The sequence below is a fragment of the Platalea leucorodia genome, assembly GCF_965183815.1.
Source record: "Platalea leucorodia genome assembly, chromosome: 2".
In the NCBI taxonomy this organism is placed as follows: domain Eukaryota; kingdom Metazoa; phylum Chordata; class Aves; order Pelecaniformes; family Threskiornithidae; genus Platalea; species Platalea leucorodia.
Genome location: NC_138824.1, coordinates 95,866,639 through 95,887,219, shown reverse-complemented (window position 1 = coordinate 95,887,219; position 20,581 = coordinate 95,866,639). Strand labels below are relative to the sequence as shown.

The 20,581-nt window shown below is 39.7% G+C and overlaps 1 protein-coding gene across 3 annotated transcripts; it reads left to right on the top strand.

Annotated features, from left to right (window-relative positions):
* The first annotated feature begins 337 nt into the window (after positions 1 to 337).
* Positions 338 to 19,487, top strand: PWP2 (PWP2 small subunit processome component). Of its 3 annotated transcripts, XM_082304746.1 has the most exons (21): positions 338 to 423; positions 534 to 646; positions 1,406 to 1,500; positions 1,899 to 1,998; positions 3,059 to 3,202; positions 3,662 to 3,797; positions 4,320 to 4,540; positions 5,776 to 5,919; positions 6,685 to 6,755; positions 6,855 to 6,991; positions 8,138 to 8,286; positions 8,919 to 9,066; positions 10,209 to 10,359; positions 10,709 to 10,889; positions 11,859 to 12,006; positions 13,138 to 13,246; positions 13,702 to 13,767; positions 14,121 to 14,339; positions 16,701 to 16,851; positions 17,943 to 18,017; positions 18,187 to 19,487. In XM_082304746.1, exons 1-21 carry the CDS (start codon positions 406 to 408, stop codon positions 18,344 to 18,346), a joined length of 2,736 nt encoding a protein of 911 aa, XP_082160872.1. In that variant the 5' UTR covers positions 338 to 405; the 3' UTR covers positions 18,347 to 19,487. The 3 variants fall into 3 exon arrangements, with proteins under 3 accessions (XP_082160872.1, XP_082160873.1, XP_082160874.1); XM_082304747.1 differs by lacking the exon at positions 3,059 to 3,202; XM_082304748.1 differs by lacking the exons at positions 338 to 423; positions 534 to 646; positions 1,899 to 1,998; positions 3,059 to 3,202 and having other exon boundaries at positions 1,414 to 1,500.
* Positions 19,488 to 20,581: the final 1,094 nt, after the last annotated feature.

Sequence of the window (20,581 nt, the reverse complement as noted above, 5' to 3'; positions counted from 1 at the left end):
TCCGGAGAAGAGCTGCCCCCCGCCGCCGGGGCTCGCCATTTGTTCGGGCTGCCGGTTTGGCTCCCCGCGGCGGCCAGGAGCCACCCTGACGAGAGAGGAGCGCGGCCGCGGCGGCAGACGCCAGGTAACGGCCTGTCCGTGCCGCGGGGCGCCGGCGGAGAAGGGGAGACCACTCACACCGCACGGCCGGGCCCCCCGCTCCGGCACCCGCTCCCCTCCCCGGGACCGCCGCCGCCCGCCATGGAGGGCCCGGCCCCGGGCCCGCCCCCGGCGGGAAGCCGCCGCCGCCTCCCCCTCCCTGGGCGCATGCGCGGGGTCGCCGCGGGCCCGCCCCGCCGCTGCCGTTGTTCCGTGGCCGCGCGTGCCGGCAGCGGCTCCACGCGCTCCTCACGCGGGGCCGCCGCCATGAAGTTCGCGTACCGGGTGAGTGCCCGGCGGCGGCCGCCCGGGCGGGGCGGCGGCCCTGCCTTCCTCTCCCCTGCTCCTTTAACCGCCGCCTGTCCCTTTCTTCCTTCCCCCGCTTCCCCCCGCAGTTCTCCGGCCTGCTGGGCACCGTGTACCGCCGCGGGAACCTCAGCTTCACCCGCGATGGCAGCGCCCTCCTCAGCCCCGTCGGGAACAGGATCTCCCTCTTCGACCTGAAGAAGTAAGCGAGCCCCGGCCTCCGCCGCCTCCTTCCCGCCTCAGGCCCGCGGCCTAGCACTCCGCCAGCCGCTGCCCGGGGAGGCAGCGGGCAGGGCCTGGCACGGCCAGCACGGCTGTCGGGGGATGGGGGGAGCTCACAGGAGGTTGTGGAGCCCGACCTGAGGGCGGCACGGCGGCAGCCAAGTCCGCCTTGCCCACGGTGGGCGTGGGGGGGCGGGCAGAGGGAGCGGTGCTGCCTGCACTGCCGGCTCCCGCGGCCCTACGTGAAAGGATGAGCATGGGCTGGCGTTTTCAGGGATGGTTTGCCTTCCCAAAGTGTCCTGAAAAGCTTCTGGCTTGGCGTTAAAAGGTAGAAGCCTGCCTAGTAGGCCTGTGGGGAAAACAGCATAAGTAGTATGTAAAGATGTGCTTTAGAAACGAATAAGGGGGGGGATGGTTTGCGTTTGATTTAGTCATATGGTTTCTTTGCGTGCTTCTGTCTTGTCTCTCATATACGGCAAAGCCTAGACTGTCATCTGCCTTTTCCTATAGGCCAGAATTGTGATTGATGCTCGTTATACCGGGATTCTGGTCAGGAGCCCATCTCTTACATAGTTGGTGTTTATGGGATTGTGGCAGCTAAAGAAAGCTGTGGGGGCTTTACATCTAAGTTGATTCAGTGGCTTTAACATAGGTATCAAACCGTATTTCATTGATGCAGACGATGACTGTTATTTCTACATCCCTGTACTCAATTTACTGTTTTATCTTTTTCTTGCAGTAATAAGTGTGAGACATTTCCGTTGGCTACACGGCTTAATATTGTGTGCGTGGGGCTCTCTCCAGATGGAAATCTTGCCATACTCATTGATGAAGGTACTTTCATAAAGGAGGCATTTGTTTTGTAAAAGAATGAAATAAAAATACAGCCTGAAGAGGAAAGTCTGTATTGCTAGGTATTCAACCTTAACACAAATTAGAAGTGCTCCGCTTTGAAAATTATGTTAGAATTTCAGGGGAAGGTGTCTTTATTTACAGAACTTAAGAAGAACTTATTTACAGAATTTAGAAAGTGACTTGTAATTTTGATTGTATTTGTCTTCTTAATAATATTAAGTACACTGTCTTGAAAAGTTTCTGAGGAGGTACTGTTTGTGGTTTTTGGTTTTTTCGTGTTTTTTCCCCTCTCTTAGTAAAGAAACTAAGCTTGCTAGGGTTATAGTTTCTTTGGGAACTGGATTATTTCTGTGATCCTTCTTTTTCTGCCCTTACAGAGGGAGCTGCCTTGCTTGTCAGTTTGATCGGTAAATGTGTGATACATCACTTTTATTTTCACAAGCCAGTTCACAGTGTCAGCTTTTCCCCTGATGGCAAGTAAGTAAAATGTGCATGCTTTAGAACAAAACAACAGAAATTACCCCATAAGCTCGTTGTAATTCTTAAGACATTATGATCAATCTGGGGATGATACCTGTTGATTAACATAGGGGAGATTTTGAGCTGATCAGAGTCACTTTATCTGTAAAGTTGAGAGGGGAAGGAAAGAGGAAAAGCAAAGCTTTGGAAACAGATACTGCCTGGAAAGTTGCCTGTCACAGATGATGTCTGTCTATGGTGGAACTCGTAGAAACACAGAAGATTTGCTGTGAGTCTTAACTGTTCTTAGTGTCGTAGGTAAGGTGGAGGACCCCATGGGGGGGACAATCAGTGCTGCAGAGTTGTGTGACGGCACTTGTGGCAGAGCAGTTTCACTGCTGATGGGTTAGTCTAAGACAACTGTGCTACTGAAAGAGGCAGTTCTCTGAATCAAGTGCTGCTTTTCGTGTCCCTTGGCTGTATGGTCACTGAGCCGAAGTGTGGTGGCATAAATGTTAAAGGTATCACAAGGGTGAGAGGAAAAAGGGCAGAGTTCCCCTTTCGGTGGCATTCCTCAATTGGATTGAGTTAAGGTCATCATGAATGATTTTTTTCTTGAAAGTTGGAGTCGCAGTTCTGTGTTAGGGAATCATACTGGTAACAGGACCAGATTAGAGGGTATGTGTAACAGGGATGCAGATGCTTTGTGTTTGTGAAAGTGGCCAATATATGGAGGTGAAGAGAAGTTGAAATACTGTTTCCTGTTTTGAATGTTTGAACTTTTCCTTCCGTTGTGAGAATTAGAAAATAAATATTTGTTATTCAACTTAAGTGATTTTTACTGAAGGTTTTCTGTCTTATAATGCCTAAGGTATACCTGCGTTCATGAAGTTGGGGGATGATATCAATCTGCAAATAATTTTCTGTTTCCAATTCGAAAGCAACCCATGTTTATCACTTCAGTAATGCAGAAACCCTTTTTAACATTGTGTTGTTTTCTTGTATTGCACTCTGTTCTGAACAATTGTTTGCTTTAACAGCTTTGTATGCAATTACACTTTCCCCCCCCATATGACAGGAAATTTGTGATTACAAAAGACAATGTTGCTCTTATGTACCATGCTCCTGGGAAGAAACGAGAATTTAATGCATTCGTTCTGGACAAAACTTATTATGGTCCATATGATGAAACAACTTGTATTGACTGGACTGATGATTCCAAGTGAGTTGTTAAACTAAAGCACTGTCTACCTGCTCACATTGTTAATATTTGTATATATGTTACAGTTCATTTTCTTTGCTCTAAAGTATTGTACTAGCTTTAAAAATTATTTTTGGCTCTTCTGTTTCTAATTCTATCTTGAATTAAAGAACTAAAAAATATTAGGCAGACTAGAAAGTCTAAAATATGCATGTATTAGGGATCAACAGTGCATTCTTGCTTGAAAATGCCTAGTTATCAATAAAAGGAATATACCTCAGGAATGTGAGTATGGTTGACCTTTTGAATGTATTTAATCCCATCTACCTTTACTAGAGTTGCCAGCCTCAGTTTACAACTCTGTTGTGTGTGAAATTACTTTTAAAGTGGTGACTGCTGTCTTCCCATTCAGAATGTTCTCCACCCAGTGAAGAGTTTTGCAAACCAGTGTTCTAATTCAGGTTGCCTTTTCTTTTGTAGGTGTTTTGCAGTAGGGAGCAAGGACATGTCCACATGGGTGTTTGGAGCAGAACGATGGGCAAACTTGATCTACTACTCACTTGGAGGGCATAAGGATGTAATAGTAGCCTGCTTTTTTGAAGAGAACAGTCTAGATGTATGTATAATCACACAACATTCTTGAATTTTAATATTAAAATAGTTGAAACAGAATCTTATCTGTAGGTAAGGATGCTGACTATTTTGATAATATCCAAGAATTTAGAAAGTGCGTAAGTAATATGTCTCTTGACTCCTCTGCGGTGATCAGGAGTTTACAATTCCGTGAACATTTGAAGAAGTAAACTTTAGAAGGAGAGTAAGTTATTTAAAATTGCTCCCCCTAAAAGTTATAGTTGTAAATATGAAAAAAAAAAAAAAAGGAGCTATAATGCCAACTGGTAATCAAATTGCCTTTGGTCTTTTTAACATTTCTCTGAGGGCAGGTAAAGTAAATCACCCGTTTCTCAGGACAAGTGAATTTTCCAGATCAAAGCACCTAAGGTCTAAGTAATATATTATCCTAGTGATAGAGTGGAGACTTGCTAACCCTTCTGCAATTCTATATTCACAACAAGACAGCAGAGTACAAAACATAGGTATTACACGATAATCATGTGTTTGTGTGTTTGTATTCTAGCTGTACACAATTAGCCAGGATGCAGCTCTCTGTGTGTGGCAATGTGATACAGAGCTCGACGGTTTGAAGCCCATGCCCCCTAAAGATGCAGCTGGGGAAGAGAATGCAGAAAAAAATGATGAAGAGTTTCTTGAAGAGCCCAAGGGTGAAGAAATTCATGGAAAAGCCAATCCAAATGAGCGAGAGACTAGAAATAAGGTTAAATATTCACGTGTTGCAAAGTAAGTGATTTTCAGTTTTCCAAAGGCAGAATTGTTATGGGGATTTACTATATTGGGCTTTTTTTCCACCCTTTATTACTCATTCGAAGCAGTATAAAACTCTGCCCAGGATTTAGTAATTTACTATAGATCCCATTTTAAGTAGTTGTGGTAGAACATCTGTGTGTCTTACCTTGACTATATGAAGGGTGATACCCTTCACCTTCAGAATAACAAGTCAGGGTAATTTTTAATAATGTAAGAAACACTGACTTACACTGTATGTTTTAGTGTTTTTGAAACTCAAGAAGTGTAAGGAGATGTTTAGTACAGTACCCTCTAAGTACAGAGGAGAAGAGATTGGTTGACTTCAAGAGGTGACAGCAACATTTGATAAAGATAGCTCATCAGCCTCTCTGGTAAACTACTTGGAGATACCTTCTCGAAGGATCTCCCTGTCTTGTCCACATCAAAGGAGACGTGGCTTACAAAAATAATCGAGTTTTAAAGAATAATCCAGTCGCAGCATTTAGCTTTGCTTGAAGAAGTGTAACATTCATAGGCAATCTCTTTTTGTCAGTGGAGTGAGGGAGAGACGGGATGCGTGTAGGGGCCAGTTGGGAACACCTGACATAAGGCTTCTGTTCTCAGTCTTTCTGACTGTAAAGGAAGCATAAAGAAAGTGGCTACCGCAACCCAGGTTGGAATTAGCCTCAGGGAACATTGGAGTATACAACTGTTAGATAATGTTCAGATGCTGTTTTATTTGACCGTCACGTGATGCTTATCTGTTTAGTTCCAGTAAGAGATATAGCTATAAAGAAACTGTGAAAACGTTCTTCACCAGGTGTATAATACTTGACTATTGCTTCAATTCCTTCCTCTGTAAGAGGACTCACATATAGAAGGATAACCAGTGAATTCATGAGTCGCACATATTGGCATTAGATGATCAAAAGGAAATGCACAGTGTAGTTCCTCTGAGGTTAACTTTTAGGTCCCTTTCATTGCATGGGATCAGGTGTCACTTCTGATAATCAGATTACTGTAGCAGCTGTAAACATTGAGGTAAATAAGAGAATTTGCTTTCACTAGCTATGTAAAGTACATATATTTAGCAATTCCTGGAACTACTGCTTTTTAGCTTTATTGTAGGATACCTTGATCAAAATATTTGACCTATATTTGAAATGCAGCTATAACAGCATACCTTTCTTTTGCATCATTTGCTTTTTTTCTTATTTCTTTAATGCCAGGTATTTTTTCAATAAAGAGGGAGACTTCAATAACCTGACATCTGCAGCTTATCACAAGAAAACGCACCTTTTAGTCACTGGTTTTGCCTCTGGAATCTTTCACCTCCATGAGCTTCCAGATTTCAATCTGATCCACTCCTTGAGGTGAGGTATGGGGTTTGTGGTTGGTTTTTGGTTTGGTTTGGGGGGGGGGCGTGTGTACATTTTTGGGGTTGGTTTGTTTGTTCGACTGAGAACTCACCATGTTCAGTAGTGAAGGATGAATAATCAGAGCACAAAAATCTTAAACATGAGTATCTATTTAGTATTGTAATTTCTGGAAGGGCAGAATCATAGTTAGACTTAAAATATACAACTCCATGCCATAGCTTGTTATGGAAAAGTGAGGTCTGAATAAGGAACTCCTGAGTAGTTAGGTTTTGGCTATAGATTTCTTCAATGCTTTGGACTTCATATTGTCAGTTTCTTTGTAGAAAATAAAGGTAGTATCTGAAAAAAAAAAGTGCTGTGTATGTAAAATTATCTGTAAATTGCTGCTAAGTTGAAAAATAAAACCATAATTCTTTTCCATCGCTGTATGATGCTAGTTAAGGAATGCATAATTCCCCTGTACAAAAAAGGTATTTTTTTCTTTTGAATGTGGGGAGATTTACTCTGTGCTGGCAAGTACGTCTTTGGGATGTAGATACTCTATCTTCTTTCTGAATAAGGCAGTATCGTCTGTTTGATGTTCTTGACTATAATAAAGGAAAGAACATGTATGCTGCTTTTGATGTTACGGTGATACAGAAATTCAGTAAGGTAATCAAAGAACTTGCTTGAACAGAGGAAATAAACTCTAGATTTGAAGTTTTATCACAGAAGGCATGAAAACACAAGTTTGTTTATTGGGTAATTCTCTTATTTCAGTATTTCAGACCAAAGGATAGCTTCTATTTCTATCAACTGTACTGGTGACTGGATTGCCTTTGGATGTTCAGGTTTGTAATTTTTTTTGGTCTGTATGTGTTTTGTGGTTTGCACTCAGAGTCTTATCATTGTATTCATAATCCTGATTAATTCTTCTTATGCGTTTATAGGTTTGGGTCAGCTCCTGGTGTGGGAATGGCAAAGCGAGTCCTACGTGCTGAAGCAGCAGGGACATTTCAACAGCATGGTTTCGTTAGCATATTCTCCAGATGGACAATACATAGTAACTGGAGGGGAGGATGGGAAAGTAAGTGATGCAGTATCCCTGAAATATGAACTTTAAGTCTTAATAACATAGTAAGCAGCTTGAATTTCTGTTTTATGTAGAAAGCTCTATTGCTGTAACCGATACGTATTTATCTTTAATATAAAGTAATAATTTTTTGTCCTCACTTAAACGTTTTGATTTTTCTCTCTAGAGGATGTATATATTTTGATTTGCTATTATTCATATCCTCTGCAAATTGCATCACGTATGCTTTTTAGCAGATGATTTTTTAATTATTATAGTTGCAGTCACCATAAACACAAAAATACCTAATTCATCAAATGTTAATTTATGTATGCTTGTGGTGGTTCCATGGCACTTTGGGATGAATGAATGTCAGCAAATTCATGCCCTTTTAATAAGTGGTTTTGATGCAAAATTCATTTCAAATTATTTTAAAAAGTACAATTCCTAAACAGATTTTTCTGAAATGTACCGTTGCAGAAGCTTGCTATTTAAAAGAAAAATTAGCTTCTCATGGTTGACTTGTATTGAAATGGTAGGCTAGGTGTACATGTACTTTTTTTAAAGATGTTTTGTGGAGTAATCCGACAATTTCTTGGCACATGAATGGGACAAAGATAGTAGCTTGTTTTCTATCAGAACTTCTGAACATCAGAAGAAAGACCTGCCACTTCATGGCTTCTGCCATTCAGATTTAAAATTGGCCAAACCCCAGAAGTCTCAAACTGCAGAGAGCTAAATGCATAACGTTTTTGTTTGGAAAAAAAGAATGAAATAACATCTCAATTGTAACTTCTGGAATGGCTTCACAGTTGATTTTAGATTTGACACTTGTCTTATCAGTGGGCAGTCCAAAGCTTGGGAGCCTGAGATGCTCACCAAGTGCTATAGCTTTCCTTGAAAATTAGCTTTGTTTTAAGTTTTTTTGTCTGTCTCCACTTAGATTTTCATGTTGTATATACGTCTTTAAAGGTTTAATGATAAGCTGTGTCCCTGTTTGTCTCACTTGCACAGAATTCCTTACAGATGGTACTGAAAGTCCTTTATGCTATTGCAGGGTTTTAGGGCTAATTTTTCTTTCCTCTTCTGCTGCCTTTCCCTTACTTTCTCTGTGAACTGATGATGGAGATGCGAAGAATGCTTTTCTTGTCTCTCTTGCAGGTGAAAGTGTGGAACACTTCGAGCAGCTTTTGTTTTGTCACTTTTACAGAACATAGCAGCGGTGTAACTGCTGTAACTTTTACTTCCAATGGTTATGTCATTTTGAGTGCTTCCCTAGATGGAACAGTGCGTGCCTTTGATCTACACAGGTAACTCTTTATAAAGCTTTTGTGTCTCATTTAGTCTTCAGCTTCGACCCTCAAAATACCGCAAACTGTAAAATAAAAAAAAAAACAAACCACAAATGTGAGTACTGCTTTATTGATTTTTGGTTCAGCCTTTGATTCAAATTTAGATGGTAATTAGGAATCCTCACTTCATTCAGTTTTTGTGAAGAAAATTCTGGAAGAACTTTTCTCAGAGAAGCCGGAAATCCAGTAAGATCGTTGTCTGGCTCTACTACTTAAATGGGGAGAAGGCGCCTGTCTAACAGAACGTTTGCCATAGTTTTAGTGGTTGAGCCATTATAATACAACTGTGTGCAGAACTGGATGTGTAAACAAGCCTGTGTTTTCTACAGAATGGACATATGCTATGTAATAGAAGAAAGCTCTTCTGTTTGAGTATTTTTGGCTGTTACTTCTGCAGAGTTAATACCTTTTTTGAATCTTGGAATCGTTCTGAGGCATTGCGTTTAATTTTATAGAAAGAATTTTTTTTTTTTGTAGATAGCTTAAAAGACTTTGTAAGTAAAATGAAATCCTTTTTTAAATACGTTTGTAAAACAGATGTTTAAATCTACCTGAAATGTTCTCATAATTTATTTTCACCTTTACAACAGATACCGCAATTTCCGTACCTTTACATCTCCACGACCGAGTCAGTTCTCTTGTTTAGCTGTGGACTCCAGTGGTGAGATTGTGTCAGCTGGTTCCCAGGACTCCTTTGAAATATTCATCTGGTCAATGCAGAGTGGGAGGCTGCTGGATGTAAGGACCTACAGTGTTGGAGGACTTGAATTTAACACATAATATAGATCGTGATGATACTAAGTAACTTCGGGATTAGTCGGAGGGTTTTAATACAACATGAAGTGTTTTGTTTTATTCAAGAACTGGAGCTACACTATGTTACTCTCAGAAATTTTTGATTTATTGCACGGAGGCTATCCTGGATTTGTGTGAGAAATAGTTTTTAGAATTTTTGAATAATGAGCTCTTTCTAGCTGATGAAGCAATACCGGTATTGCTGGACATGAGAGTCTTTCCTCCAGTAGCTGTTCAGAGATGTTCTTTTCTACAGGTAATGAAGAAATTGTAGGTGCTGTCCTAAGATAGATACAGATTTTGTGGACAGTTTTGCTGCACTAGAGCAGGGCACAATTTCTTGTGTAGAAGGTTTTTATTGCGTAGGGTGAGAAAACTATTAAGTTAGATCCCCTCTGTCTTGCTGCTTGTTTGAAACACATTCCTTTGAGAGTAGATGTAATAAAGGAGGGACACTACTTCTGAGCAAGTCAAGCTCATTTGCTATTTTCAATTCTTAAGCATTATGTACATCTTGTACAAGTAGATGAACTCAGAGATTCATGTATTTAATTTGGTGTAGCCGTTGAACACAGATCACTAATAGTAACTCGGCGTATGCTTGAGTGGATCTCCAGAGTTTTGAGTTTAGTTTCTTTCCTTGATTTCTTTTGAGAGGAGTAGGAGCTCCATGCCGTAAAAATCTGTATTACTCACAGTTTTTATTAGTGTTTTTTCTTAAATGTTTTCAGCTGCAGGACATACTGAATTCTCAGAGCAATGACTTGCTTTTTCACAGTTGGTCTGATTGTTCTGATTAGAGGGTGGGGAAAAAGTGCACCGTATTCCTAAGTCTTGGTCTCTAAAGAGACTATATGTATACGTAAGAGTGGCTAGCACTTCCGTGATTTTTTTTAAAACTTCTGAAAAAAAAAAAAGTTGAGAATAACTGATGTGTATCATGCTACATGTCCAAAAGTGACTTCAAGCATGTGTGGACAAGTTAGGTATGGTTTCATTGTTATATTTAGAGTTTACTGAATGCAGACTACATCTGTTTCAGTTTCTTTCACCTAATTCCATTTTATCTTTTCTTCTTTTATTAGGTCTTATCAGGTCATGAGGGCCCCATCAGCAGTTTGGCCTTTAACCCAATGAAGTGCGTTCTAGCTAGTGCCTCTTGGGATAAAACCGTCAAGCTATGGGATATGTTAGACAGCTGGAGAACTAAGGAGACACTAATACTGAACTCAGATGGTAACCTTTATTTCATCTTATATCAATACAAAAATATTATCAAAAATATTTCGAGAACAAACAAGAGAACATGTTAAATACAGACGGGCTCGTTCTTGGTAATAAAAACCAAAAGTTGAGGTAGTTTGTAGTACTTAGTTAACAGTGCAAGAAATCTTTTTTTATTTAATACTAGCTCTAGCTTTATTAATTAGCTAAACATTTGTGTGTTGTCCAGGGAAAAAGTACAGTCATGCTTGTTACTCTTACGCTTTTTGTGGTGGTTGAAATAAGATCCTAGAAAGATACAGGGTATTTTCTTAGGAAAAGATCTGACTGCATTTTTAACTGTTAATTAAATTCCGTGCAGTTCTTGTTGTTGCTTTCCGTCCTGATGGCAAAGAGCTTGCAGTTGCTGCTTTGAATGGACAGATAACATTTTGGGATCATGAAAATGCAGTGCAAACTGGCTCAATTGAAGGAAGGCACGATCTTCAGATGGGAAGGAAGGAGCTTGATAAAATTACTGCCAAACAAGCAGCCAAGGCAAAGTAAGTAATTGAGATTGCAGTGAAAAGAGGGTGCTGCTCTGGCTTTTGCTTTTGAATTTCTTCTTTCCATTTGTTTTTTATGTGAAGATTTCAGAGTGCATCTGCTGTTCAAATATTTTGGTTCTGATGTTGGATTTTAAAAGACTGCCTGACTTGACATCCGGATGGATCCTTTCTGTCTTTTCTGTCTTTTTTTGCACTGATCGGCATCATTCTGAGCATGTTTCATCTGTTACAAATGTGGGTTGCCACCATAATATTAAGCTTCTCGTGGCAAGTTGTTCATTGGCCAAATGTGATAGGTTTAAGTGGATATCTCATTATGTAGGTACTAGTATGTAACTACTAGTGTGTAAAAACTAGTAAATGTTTTTAAAAATGTAAATACGCTGTAGGTTTTATTACACATTACTACACATGTGAAGTAATGTTTAAAGGCAAGTTTCATTTGTGTGTTGTCAAAAAGCGTAATATGGAAGTCGTGTTTCATTCTTCTCTTTTCCCTTGAGCCCTCTTCCCCCCCCCCCCCCGCCCCGCTCCCCTTGCTCCCCCTCAAAACAAAATGAAAAAAAGAAACAATGACTTGGGGGGGGGGGGGGGGAGGGAGAAAAAAAAAAAGTATTTTTTTAGTGATGAGCTCTCAACCGTCTCTTTAAAACACGCCATAATATTGTTTTTTCTCTAGCTCTTCTGACCATCCTTAGTGTTGTGTAGGGTGTAGTTGAGAGCTCATTCGTTGAGCTATGACTCAGAAGTATGGAAGTACTTCAAAAAGCTGTTGAAGTGCTGAATTGTTTGTGATTCATAGTAAAGCACCAGGTACTTTGTGGTAAATGGTTTTGTGTGTTAAGTACATATTGTGTGAGTGAACATCTCCACTTTCTCCATGGAATGGTCTGTGTCTTCACACTGTACTCATAGCTCAGATGTGGCAGTGAAATTAACTACTTTTCTCTTTTTCTTTACTAGATCTTTTACTACTCTGTGTTACTCAGCAGATGGTCAGTCTATTTTGGCAGGTGGATTGTCAAAATTTGTCTGTATATATAATGTCAAGGAACAGATCCTCATGAAAAAATTTGAAATCTCATGCAACTTTTCTTTAGATGCAATGGAGGTATGTGACTACAGGAGTCAGGTTTTTTCATTTCCCCTCCCTGCCCCGAAGACTTTGGTTTTAGTATAACATCACACTTAAGTGGGATTCATGAATGTTTTATTAAGCATGGGTTCATTTTCTTGGTTTTGTGCAGGAGAGTGGTAAGGAAATATTTCTCAGAAAACAAAATTAATTCCTGACATTCGGCTAACTAAAGTCTTGCCAGACGGCAATGTGTTTGTATTGAATGAGCAGAACTCTTAAGCAGAGTTAAGTCAGTTGGCACTTAACTTAAAATTGAAGAGAAAATACGAAAATTTAAATGATCAATATTTTGTACTAAGCTAACTTTCCCTGGGTGTCAGTTGCTTGTGTTAGCAAAGAAATGAAGGATTTTATTGTGGGCACAGAAGAACATCGCTGACCTTTACAAACTCGGTTTCTGAATATTGCCAAATGCAAAATTAAATTCCTTTAAAATTAAAGTGAACTATGAAAAGCATCAGAAGGAAAAAATTCCAGTAACCCTTCTTACCTGGAAGAACGATGATTGTTCCAGTGTTCGTGTTGGGCTGTATTTGACTGTGGTTCCAAATACATTTCTTCGATGACCATGGTTTGTGAAGCAGCCTTCGTTTCTCTATTATGCTAGTGTAGCTCAACATGTGGCTTAAAAAGGATACCAGAAGTGAGCCAGCTGGAAAAGAATCCTGGAGGGGATGGGTGTTTAAAAATGGGGTGAGGGGAGGTCCCTAAAACATCGTTTGCATAGCTGTCTGGCTACACAGCCCTTACAGTAGCACAGTACAGTTATGGAACCTTAAGGGGAGGAAGAGTAGAGCTGCATCTGAGGAAACAGTGCATCTCTTAAGTAGAACAACAATGTAATAATGGGAAACCCCAGTCTAAACTGAGTTGTGCTGTTCTGAGGCCTTAAGACCGAAGCAGCTTGACTCTCATCTGTGGTCAGGCACTGTTGCCCGCTGTTGTGAATTTGTCAGTTTTCTCCATGATTTTGGAGAAACTTTTGGAAGAAAGTGCAGAGAAATAATCACTAGGTAACTCCTGAATGTTATGGAGTATTTGCTATTAATATAGATGTTTGAGAGGAGGTTCAGTGCAGTGAATGGAACTTACATGTTTTTCTAGGAATACTTAGATCGGAGAAAAATGACGGAATTTGGCAGCATGGCTCTGATTGATGAAGGGGCTGGAGGTGAAGATGGTGTTGCCATTCCTCTTCCTGGAGTAAAAAGAGGTACGGCTTTTGGTTTTGCTGTCTTGTTGCTCATTTTATGTGGATCAAAACCTTTGACACAGAGTCGATACCAGATAAGAAGGATTTGAATTGTTCAGCTCAGTTTTAAAATTAGAACCTGAATGTTCTGTAGCTGCAGGGATCTGTTACACAAGTGTTCAGCTGTTGTATGGGTGGGTCCTTTTGCATAGTAGAAGCAACAGGAAACAGGAGGTACTGTGGTCTCCTGGGTATGGAACCCCGTGGTCCTCATTTTATTTTCAAAGAGCAAAATTCTGTCCCACTACTTATTTCAGCTGTAAGATCTCTTGGACTGTCCCTTACTTACCGTGTCTTGAACTCTGACAGGTCTTGGCATGTTCTGCGTTGTTTTTCAGCATAACGATAACAGCATAGTTAGAGTTGATAGCTAGACCGTGAACTTTTGGTAAAACACTTCTAAACTTCTCTTTTAGGTGACATGAGTTATCGACACTTTAAACCAGAAATAAGAGTGACTTGCCTGCGATTCTCTCCTACAGGTGAGTATTGACAATTAATGTAGGATTGTTTTATTCCATATAAAACAAGCAAAAGAGTAGAGCATTGGAGGAGTAATAATGAAGTACAAATGCCTTGGAGATGATCTCCCCAGATGTTATACAGTGTTGCTTGGTTTGTAGTCTAGTTTCCTGTGCAGTGGATAATTAGTACATCACTGTCAGCTGGTATTTTTTACAAGCATTGTCATTGCTGACAGGTCCATCAGTGATGCATGGTTTTCAGTCTTATCCAGTTCTTGTAAGCAACGAACAGTCATCTGTTTATCATTACTCTTCTGTTTCCATCCTAGAAGACCCGGCTTTGTTCTTAAATATCGTTACTTCTCTTCTAGGACGAAGCTGGGCAGCCACCACCACAGAGGGTCTTCTTATCTATTCACTGGACTCGGGGCTAATTTTTGATCCTTTTGAGCTGGATGTTGATATCACACCCAGCAATATACACAAAACACTGCATCAGAAGGAATACACTATGGCTATCATCATGGCCTTGAAGCTGAATGAAAAGAAATTAATTCAGGAGGTCATAGAGGCTGTACCTAGCAATGAAGGTAAGTGGATCTTCCATGAAACTGGACTGAGCTAACTGTTAGCGGAGATGTGTAAGCCAAATAAGTTGAAGGGTAAAGGGTAGAGTCTAGCTTGAGGCAGGGGGCGGGGGGGAGTTATAACATTGATTTAAGGACTTTCTACTGTAGCTGAAGACTAAAGAGGAAGGGATGGTCTTTTGTAAATAAAGTAGACTCTTTGGTGTTATGTTTTAATTTTACTGCATGCACATCTAGTGACTTTTGAACATGGAATTTGATCGGGTCTAGATATACAGGTAAAGTTTTTGGATTTCAGTTCTCAGAAGCAGCTGATGTTAGAGGGGCACAGCGAGTTCAATGTTAGTTAGCAGTGTGCCTGTGTGATGAAGGCAGGCAACTGGATGCTGGGCTGTGCTATCAAGGATGTAGTCAGCAGTTTGAGGAAAGTGATTAGTCATCTTTATCGAGCACTTGTGAATCACATCAGGAGTACTGTGCCTAGTTTTGGGCTCACCAGTACAAGACAGACACTGATCCTCTGGAGCATCTGATGGAGGGCTTGGAAAATGATTGGAGGGCCAGAGTGCGTGACAGTTGAGGAGAGGCTTAAGAGAGCTGGGTTTGTTCAGTCTTTAGAAGAGAAGGGGAATATTTTTACTGTCTTCAAGTGCCTAACAGGATGTTAGAAAGAAGGCAGAACCAGACTCAGAGTTGCACAATGATATGACTGACAAGAGGCAACAGACCTCCTGCAGCATGGGAAATTCCAACTAGGTATTAAAAACAATAATATGTTTGGGGTAGTCAAATACGGCAGCAGGTTGACAAGGGAGATAGTGGAGTCTCTATCCTTGGAAGTGTTCAACACTCAACTGGGTAAAGCTCTGTGCCAGCTGCTCTGAATCAGTCTTGCCAGGCCAAAATTTGGACAACTCTGCAACTGTCAGCCCTTTGAAGTTCTGATGATTTTTGTTCCTTTATAGTCTTTGTGAAATTCATCCCTCTAAACAAATGTAAATATGGTCCTTATAGAGGGCAAACCAAACAGATGATTAGTTAAGTGCCAAGCTCTTTCTAACAAGAGACAGATGCTTTCACAATTGTGAGATGTCAGAAACAGGTAAGATGTCACTCAGCTTTGGAGGACATTTACTGAAGTCGTTCTTTAGCATCCGTTTCATCATTTTGATAACTAATGTGCACATTCATTAGCTATATATGGTAGACATGACCTTAAAAATAAACTTTCAGTAGTGTATTCTACTTAACTTCGTAACTTGGTTAACAGTTCTGTCATAGTAACTCTGAAATATATTGTCTTACCTTAACCTCAGTGTTGTTGCCCTAGTAAAAAGTATTTATTTCCTTGCAGTATTTCACATGTAGGAAATAAAAATTCCTTTTACCTAGTCAAAATATGCTCGAGTCTGAAATCAGATGTGTTGTAACCCAACCGCTTTGTAGGATTTTCTTACTTATTGCCTAGGTAGCAAGCCTGATAATTATGCATATCAGGGTAAATCACTTTTTGCATACCTGTGTTGGCATGAGTGTTTGCCTCTGTCTACCAAAACATAGTTCTCTTTTACTGAAGTTAACCAAAACTCCCATGTACACAGGCAACACTGGGTAAGTAGGCAGGTACCAAAACCTCAGCAGCAGGGGATGAGGCGTGGAAATTTCAGGTGTTGTAATCCACTGTTGACAGAATGAATGTATGCCTGTTTCTTTGAAAGCCGAAAGCTTTTTTTCACTGTTGAATGTTACATAGGCCAGTTGGGGTGGCTGCGGAGAATAGGAGTTGGTTATTTTTGAGAGAAGTTTATATATAATGAGGTCATCATAGTTACATGTGAGATTTTATTTTGAATGCTTACAAATCATGCTGCTTTGTGCTGCGCTGTTGCTAACAGCCTTCAGGCACTTCCTCTGTGAGCAGGTGACTTTGCTATCTTTGCAAGTGTCCTTTATTACCTCTGATTGTTACACTTAACTAGTTCCACTGAATACAGCAATTCGTACGAAGCAACAAGACTTCAATAAAGTCCAGTTACACTGAAAGAGGAGGAAAGAGTGGAAGTAGAAGTTCTGAAGGAGAGACTGTGGGGAGAGTATTCTGGTCGGAGGAAGAACTTGGAGAGGGGGGGAGTTAAGTTCTTACTTTTTAAATACAGTAGTGATTGGAAGGCTCAAAGAGGAAAGACTTGCTTCCTGAAAGACTGTGCTACTGTACCCTGAAATACAATGCTAAATATCAAATAGTTGCCAAGACAGTGCTTTCTTCTCCTTCCCTAGATGCTTTCCTACGGTCTCTTTCATGTTATTCCAAATCGTAATTCAACTCTGATGTCTATGGGCTTTTTTTTTCTCCTCTTTGCACAGTTGATGTTGTCTGCTCATCACTCCCAGACCTGTACGTGGAGAAAGTGTTGGAGTTCCTGGCCTCTGCATTTGAGATATCTTGTCATTTAGAGTTCTATCTTATTTGGGCTCATAAGTTGCTCATGCTGCATGGACAGAAACTGAAAACAAGGTGAGATCTTTTGAAAGTCAGAAAGCTGACAAGCATTTTAGAATACCTGTCAGTTTGAGGTTTTTAATTAACAGGTACTGACGTTCTAGATAGATGCAAATACAACAATTAAACCTACTAAATTTACATTTATTACATATACATTTAATACATATTATTTAAACGTTTACATTTATTTATAAAATTTACATTTTAGTTTAATACAACTTTATGAACAAATGTGTATATGATAGCATTGGAATGCATAATAGGATTTGTGAGGATAAATTGCAAAAACATTTTTCAAATATTAGAGGTAAAACTGCATAGCTTGCTTACCATATAGATGCATAGAGATTTCCAGAGTGATAGGATTTTGGCAGTTGTGTTTTTAAACAATTATGCATATTAAGTATAACTGAAAGATAACGTGCAGATACTGACTTCATTTTGTAGCTTTAGCTTGTTATTACAGCATGTACTTTTAGCTTGTTAGTATTCTGCTTTCCTACGTAATTCTTTACAACTACATGTGCCTACCATATGAATTATATTCAGCCCACCCGTAGTACTGAGTTTATAGACTTTTGGGAACAAAAATAGGCAAATTTACAAATTTAAAATAGGCTAAGTGAGAAGTAATCTGAGAGGGAGTTCTGCAGGTTAAAGAAACGGTGCATTGAGTAACTCTTTCCGTGCTTCAACATGGGTATTACTGTTTTAGTTACTGAAATGACTGGAACAAATTTTCTCTTTTTGTTGCTGATAAAGTAGAAGAGGATGATTTAAAATAAACCTGTCCTTGTTCAGAAAATATTGTAGTAGCTGGAAGGAACTGTCATCATTACAGCAAGCAGAATTAGTTCTTCAAGCTGCAGTGTGACATTAGGGAAAAAAAAAAGATTTCTAGCAATAATATTACTTGTATTGAGTATAATCATTGAGGGCAGAGTCAAAAGAAAGAAGTTTTTATTTATTTAGTATTATCTCAAAACATTCGTGTTTAAAAATTAACATGTATGCTTTTTAAAACTTTGATAATATACAAAAGTTCTAAATTCCCATATATAAATATAAATTGCACTGCAAGTTGCATGTTTTCTCCATTCAAGGTCAGTGAAGCTGCTCCCTATGATTCAGTTCCTTCAGAAAAGCATCCAACGTCATTTTGAAGATGTTTCCAAACTGTATGTATTATTTAAAAGTTTAAATCAAAACCCTGTACAAAAGCATGGAGTAATTTGTGGGATGATAGCATGGTATTTGAACTTTCGAGATGGTCTTCTTTTAGAGATGTTTTTATTTTAGGAAAAAAGTGGAATCTTGTTTCTAACATGCTACTATTTATTTTTACAGCTGTGAATGGAATATCTACAATATTAAATACGCATTGGCCATTTCACAACAGCGGGGCATGAAACGTCTGGCCGAAGAAACATCAGTAGATGAAGATGACTTGGATTCTGACAGTGATTATCTCATGCAAGAAGTTCATAAAGACAGTCTTAGTTCCTAGTTACTCTTCATGGGAGGGAGAAAACCTCAGACAAAGTAATTCTATGCAGTGGTATTCACTGAGAATGAATGGCCCTCATAGTGGCATATTTTAACTCTCTCTAACAGTGTGGATGGAGTTACGCGTGAGTCATACAAGTGGGTGAAATGCAGGGTAGACCAAGTGCCACCCGTGGTGTATTTGGTGTACCCTTTGGCCGTAACAGCTTGACAGCACTGATTGCTTGATTCATTGATTTGTTTTTTTTATTGTTCCTGATTTCAAGTAAGACAAAAATGTATTCTTATAGCAGTGAAGTCAGAAATACGACTGGAAGAAGTGTATTCTTTATTAAAAATGCATTGTACATAGACTAAGTATTATGAGTTATTTGTAATGCAGTCTTCTCATACTTTGTGGTGGACTTTTGTTTTTATCCTTTTTTAAGTCATTCTTAATTGGAGGTCTACATATCACTCTCAACTTGTTTTAAATGTTTTAATTGGTTTTAATATGTACATATTACTGGAACGCTGTTAGGAATAAGTGGACCTATTTTTCTTAGTTCTATAGCTTCCAAACCTGATGAAGTTTCAATAGTGAGCATAAATGATATACCTATAACAATGAATATGGGGGGAAAAAGTTTACTGTGCTATATAACTTCTGCAGGGGTTTAATTAATTAATCTGAGATACTGCAGTAAAAATTTGTTTGGAAATTGCCAACTCAGTGTAACTTAAACTGCAGGAGAACGTGTTACAAATGTTTCTTTTTCTCATGAAAGCCCTTTCTTGTCTTGTTTTTTTTAAATGTTTTTATTAACATGAAAATGTGAAACTTTTCGTGTCCTTGCTTTTGTGAATTGGCATGAGAATTGGCTAATAACAACAGTGAGGCCCTGAACACAAACTATATCTGTGCTTGTGATGCTTTCAAGCCACCTGTTGAAAGGGCTTTGTTAATGAAGATACTGCAAATATTAATAAGCCAGAATTATTAAGCCAGAATTGGTTGCTTTCAGTGTATTCTGTTCTTTTCAAGTTGTTTTCTGGTCTCTTTCCACTCTTGGAAGAGAGGAGAGGTATGAGTATTAAAAACTGCTGAATAAAAAAAGTCCAAACATACAGCAGACACAGTTTGTAGAATTTCAGTATACAAAATAAACATGCACTTGCTGCTTAAATAAAACATAGCAAAGTGATTTGTTTTGTTTTTCTTGTGGTAAAATGTTTAAAAATATCTTCAGTTGCTGATGCCCCCGTGCCTCCTAACACTTTCGTGGTTGTGCCAATGTTCCCGGGTCTCAGAGGGGTGAAGGAGTAGCCGGGTGGGCTGGAGCGATGCTTGCGGAAGATGCTCTGTGGTATCGTGTTGGGATTTGGAATTGCTTGTCGTTCTCCACCCCTCCGCCACCTCCTGCTGTGGTAGAAAGCAGGCTTTCTGCCCTCGGTAGAAGGTGGCATAGGTGAGCAGGGAAGAAGTAACGCAGGAAAACGAAAAATCCATCTTGGGATCCTTGTAAAGCTGAAGTGCTTAAGCTAACGTGAAAAACATGATTGTCTTACCTGACATATAGCATAGTTGTCACTTCTTAATCCATTTTACTGTTTTTCATGTACATGTTGTCTTTGCATGCTTTTTTAAAGACCATATTCTTTTCCCAAACTGTATGACCTGTAGCAGGCAGGCTGTAACTGTTCTGGGACTGTCATGGCAATAGCTTTGTGCTATGTAAGATAGGAGTTGCACTGTTCTGTAAAGTTGGCTAACTTGATCCCTAAATTTGTATTTGTCTCTTGGGTTTACAGTATTGGAAAACACAGAGTATGGAGAACATGTGGCCTTTCAGAACAACCTCTTAGAAACGTGGGTTTGGGTTTTTTTACTCTTCACATTCAAAACATTTCTGAAGATGAAAACTTCACAGAAAGTATGTTTTACGAAGCACAAGAGCCTTGAGGGAAGGTGAGAGGGTTAGCATCGCAGCAGTTCTTGTATATGAGATAAGGATGTGTTCTACTTGCATTAGTCATTTTGCTCAAGCTATAAGAAGCTTTTAGGTAATCAAGGCAAATCTTACATGACGCACATGAAAGCCAATACAGTTTTCCAATGTGTCCTTCCATATTCATAGGAAAGATAATAAAAACTAAATATCGGATGTTAAGCCTGGTATGTCCAAAGCTTGGCTTGATCCTCGTGCCCGTTGGCACAATCTGCCAGCCTGCGGATCGCCCGCGGGGGCTGGGGTCG

Excerpts from the sequence above, each read along its gene's own strand:
- PWP2 (XM_082304746.1), top strand. Across the intron at positions 4,541-5,775 it reads AAATATTCACGTGTTGCAAA|GTATTTTTTCAATAAAGAGG; the intron begins GTAAGTGATTTT and ends CTTTAATGCCAG. Across the intron at positions 13,768-14,120 it reads CCTGCGATTCTCTCCTACAG|GACGAAGCTGGGCAGCCACC; the intron begins GTGAGTATTGAC and ends CTTCTCTTCTAG.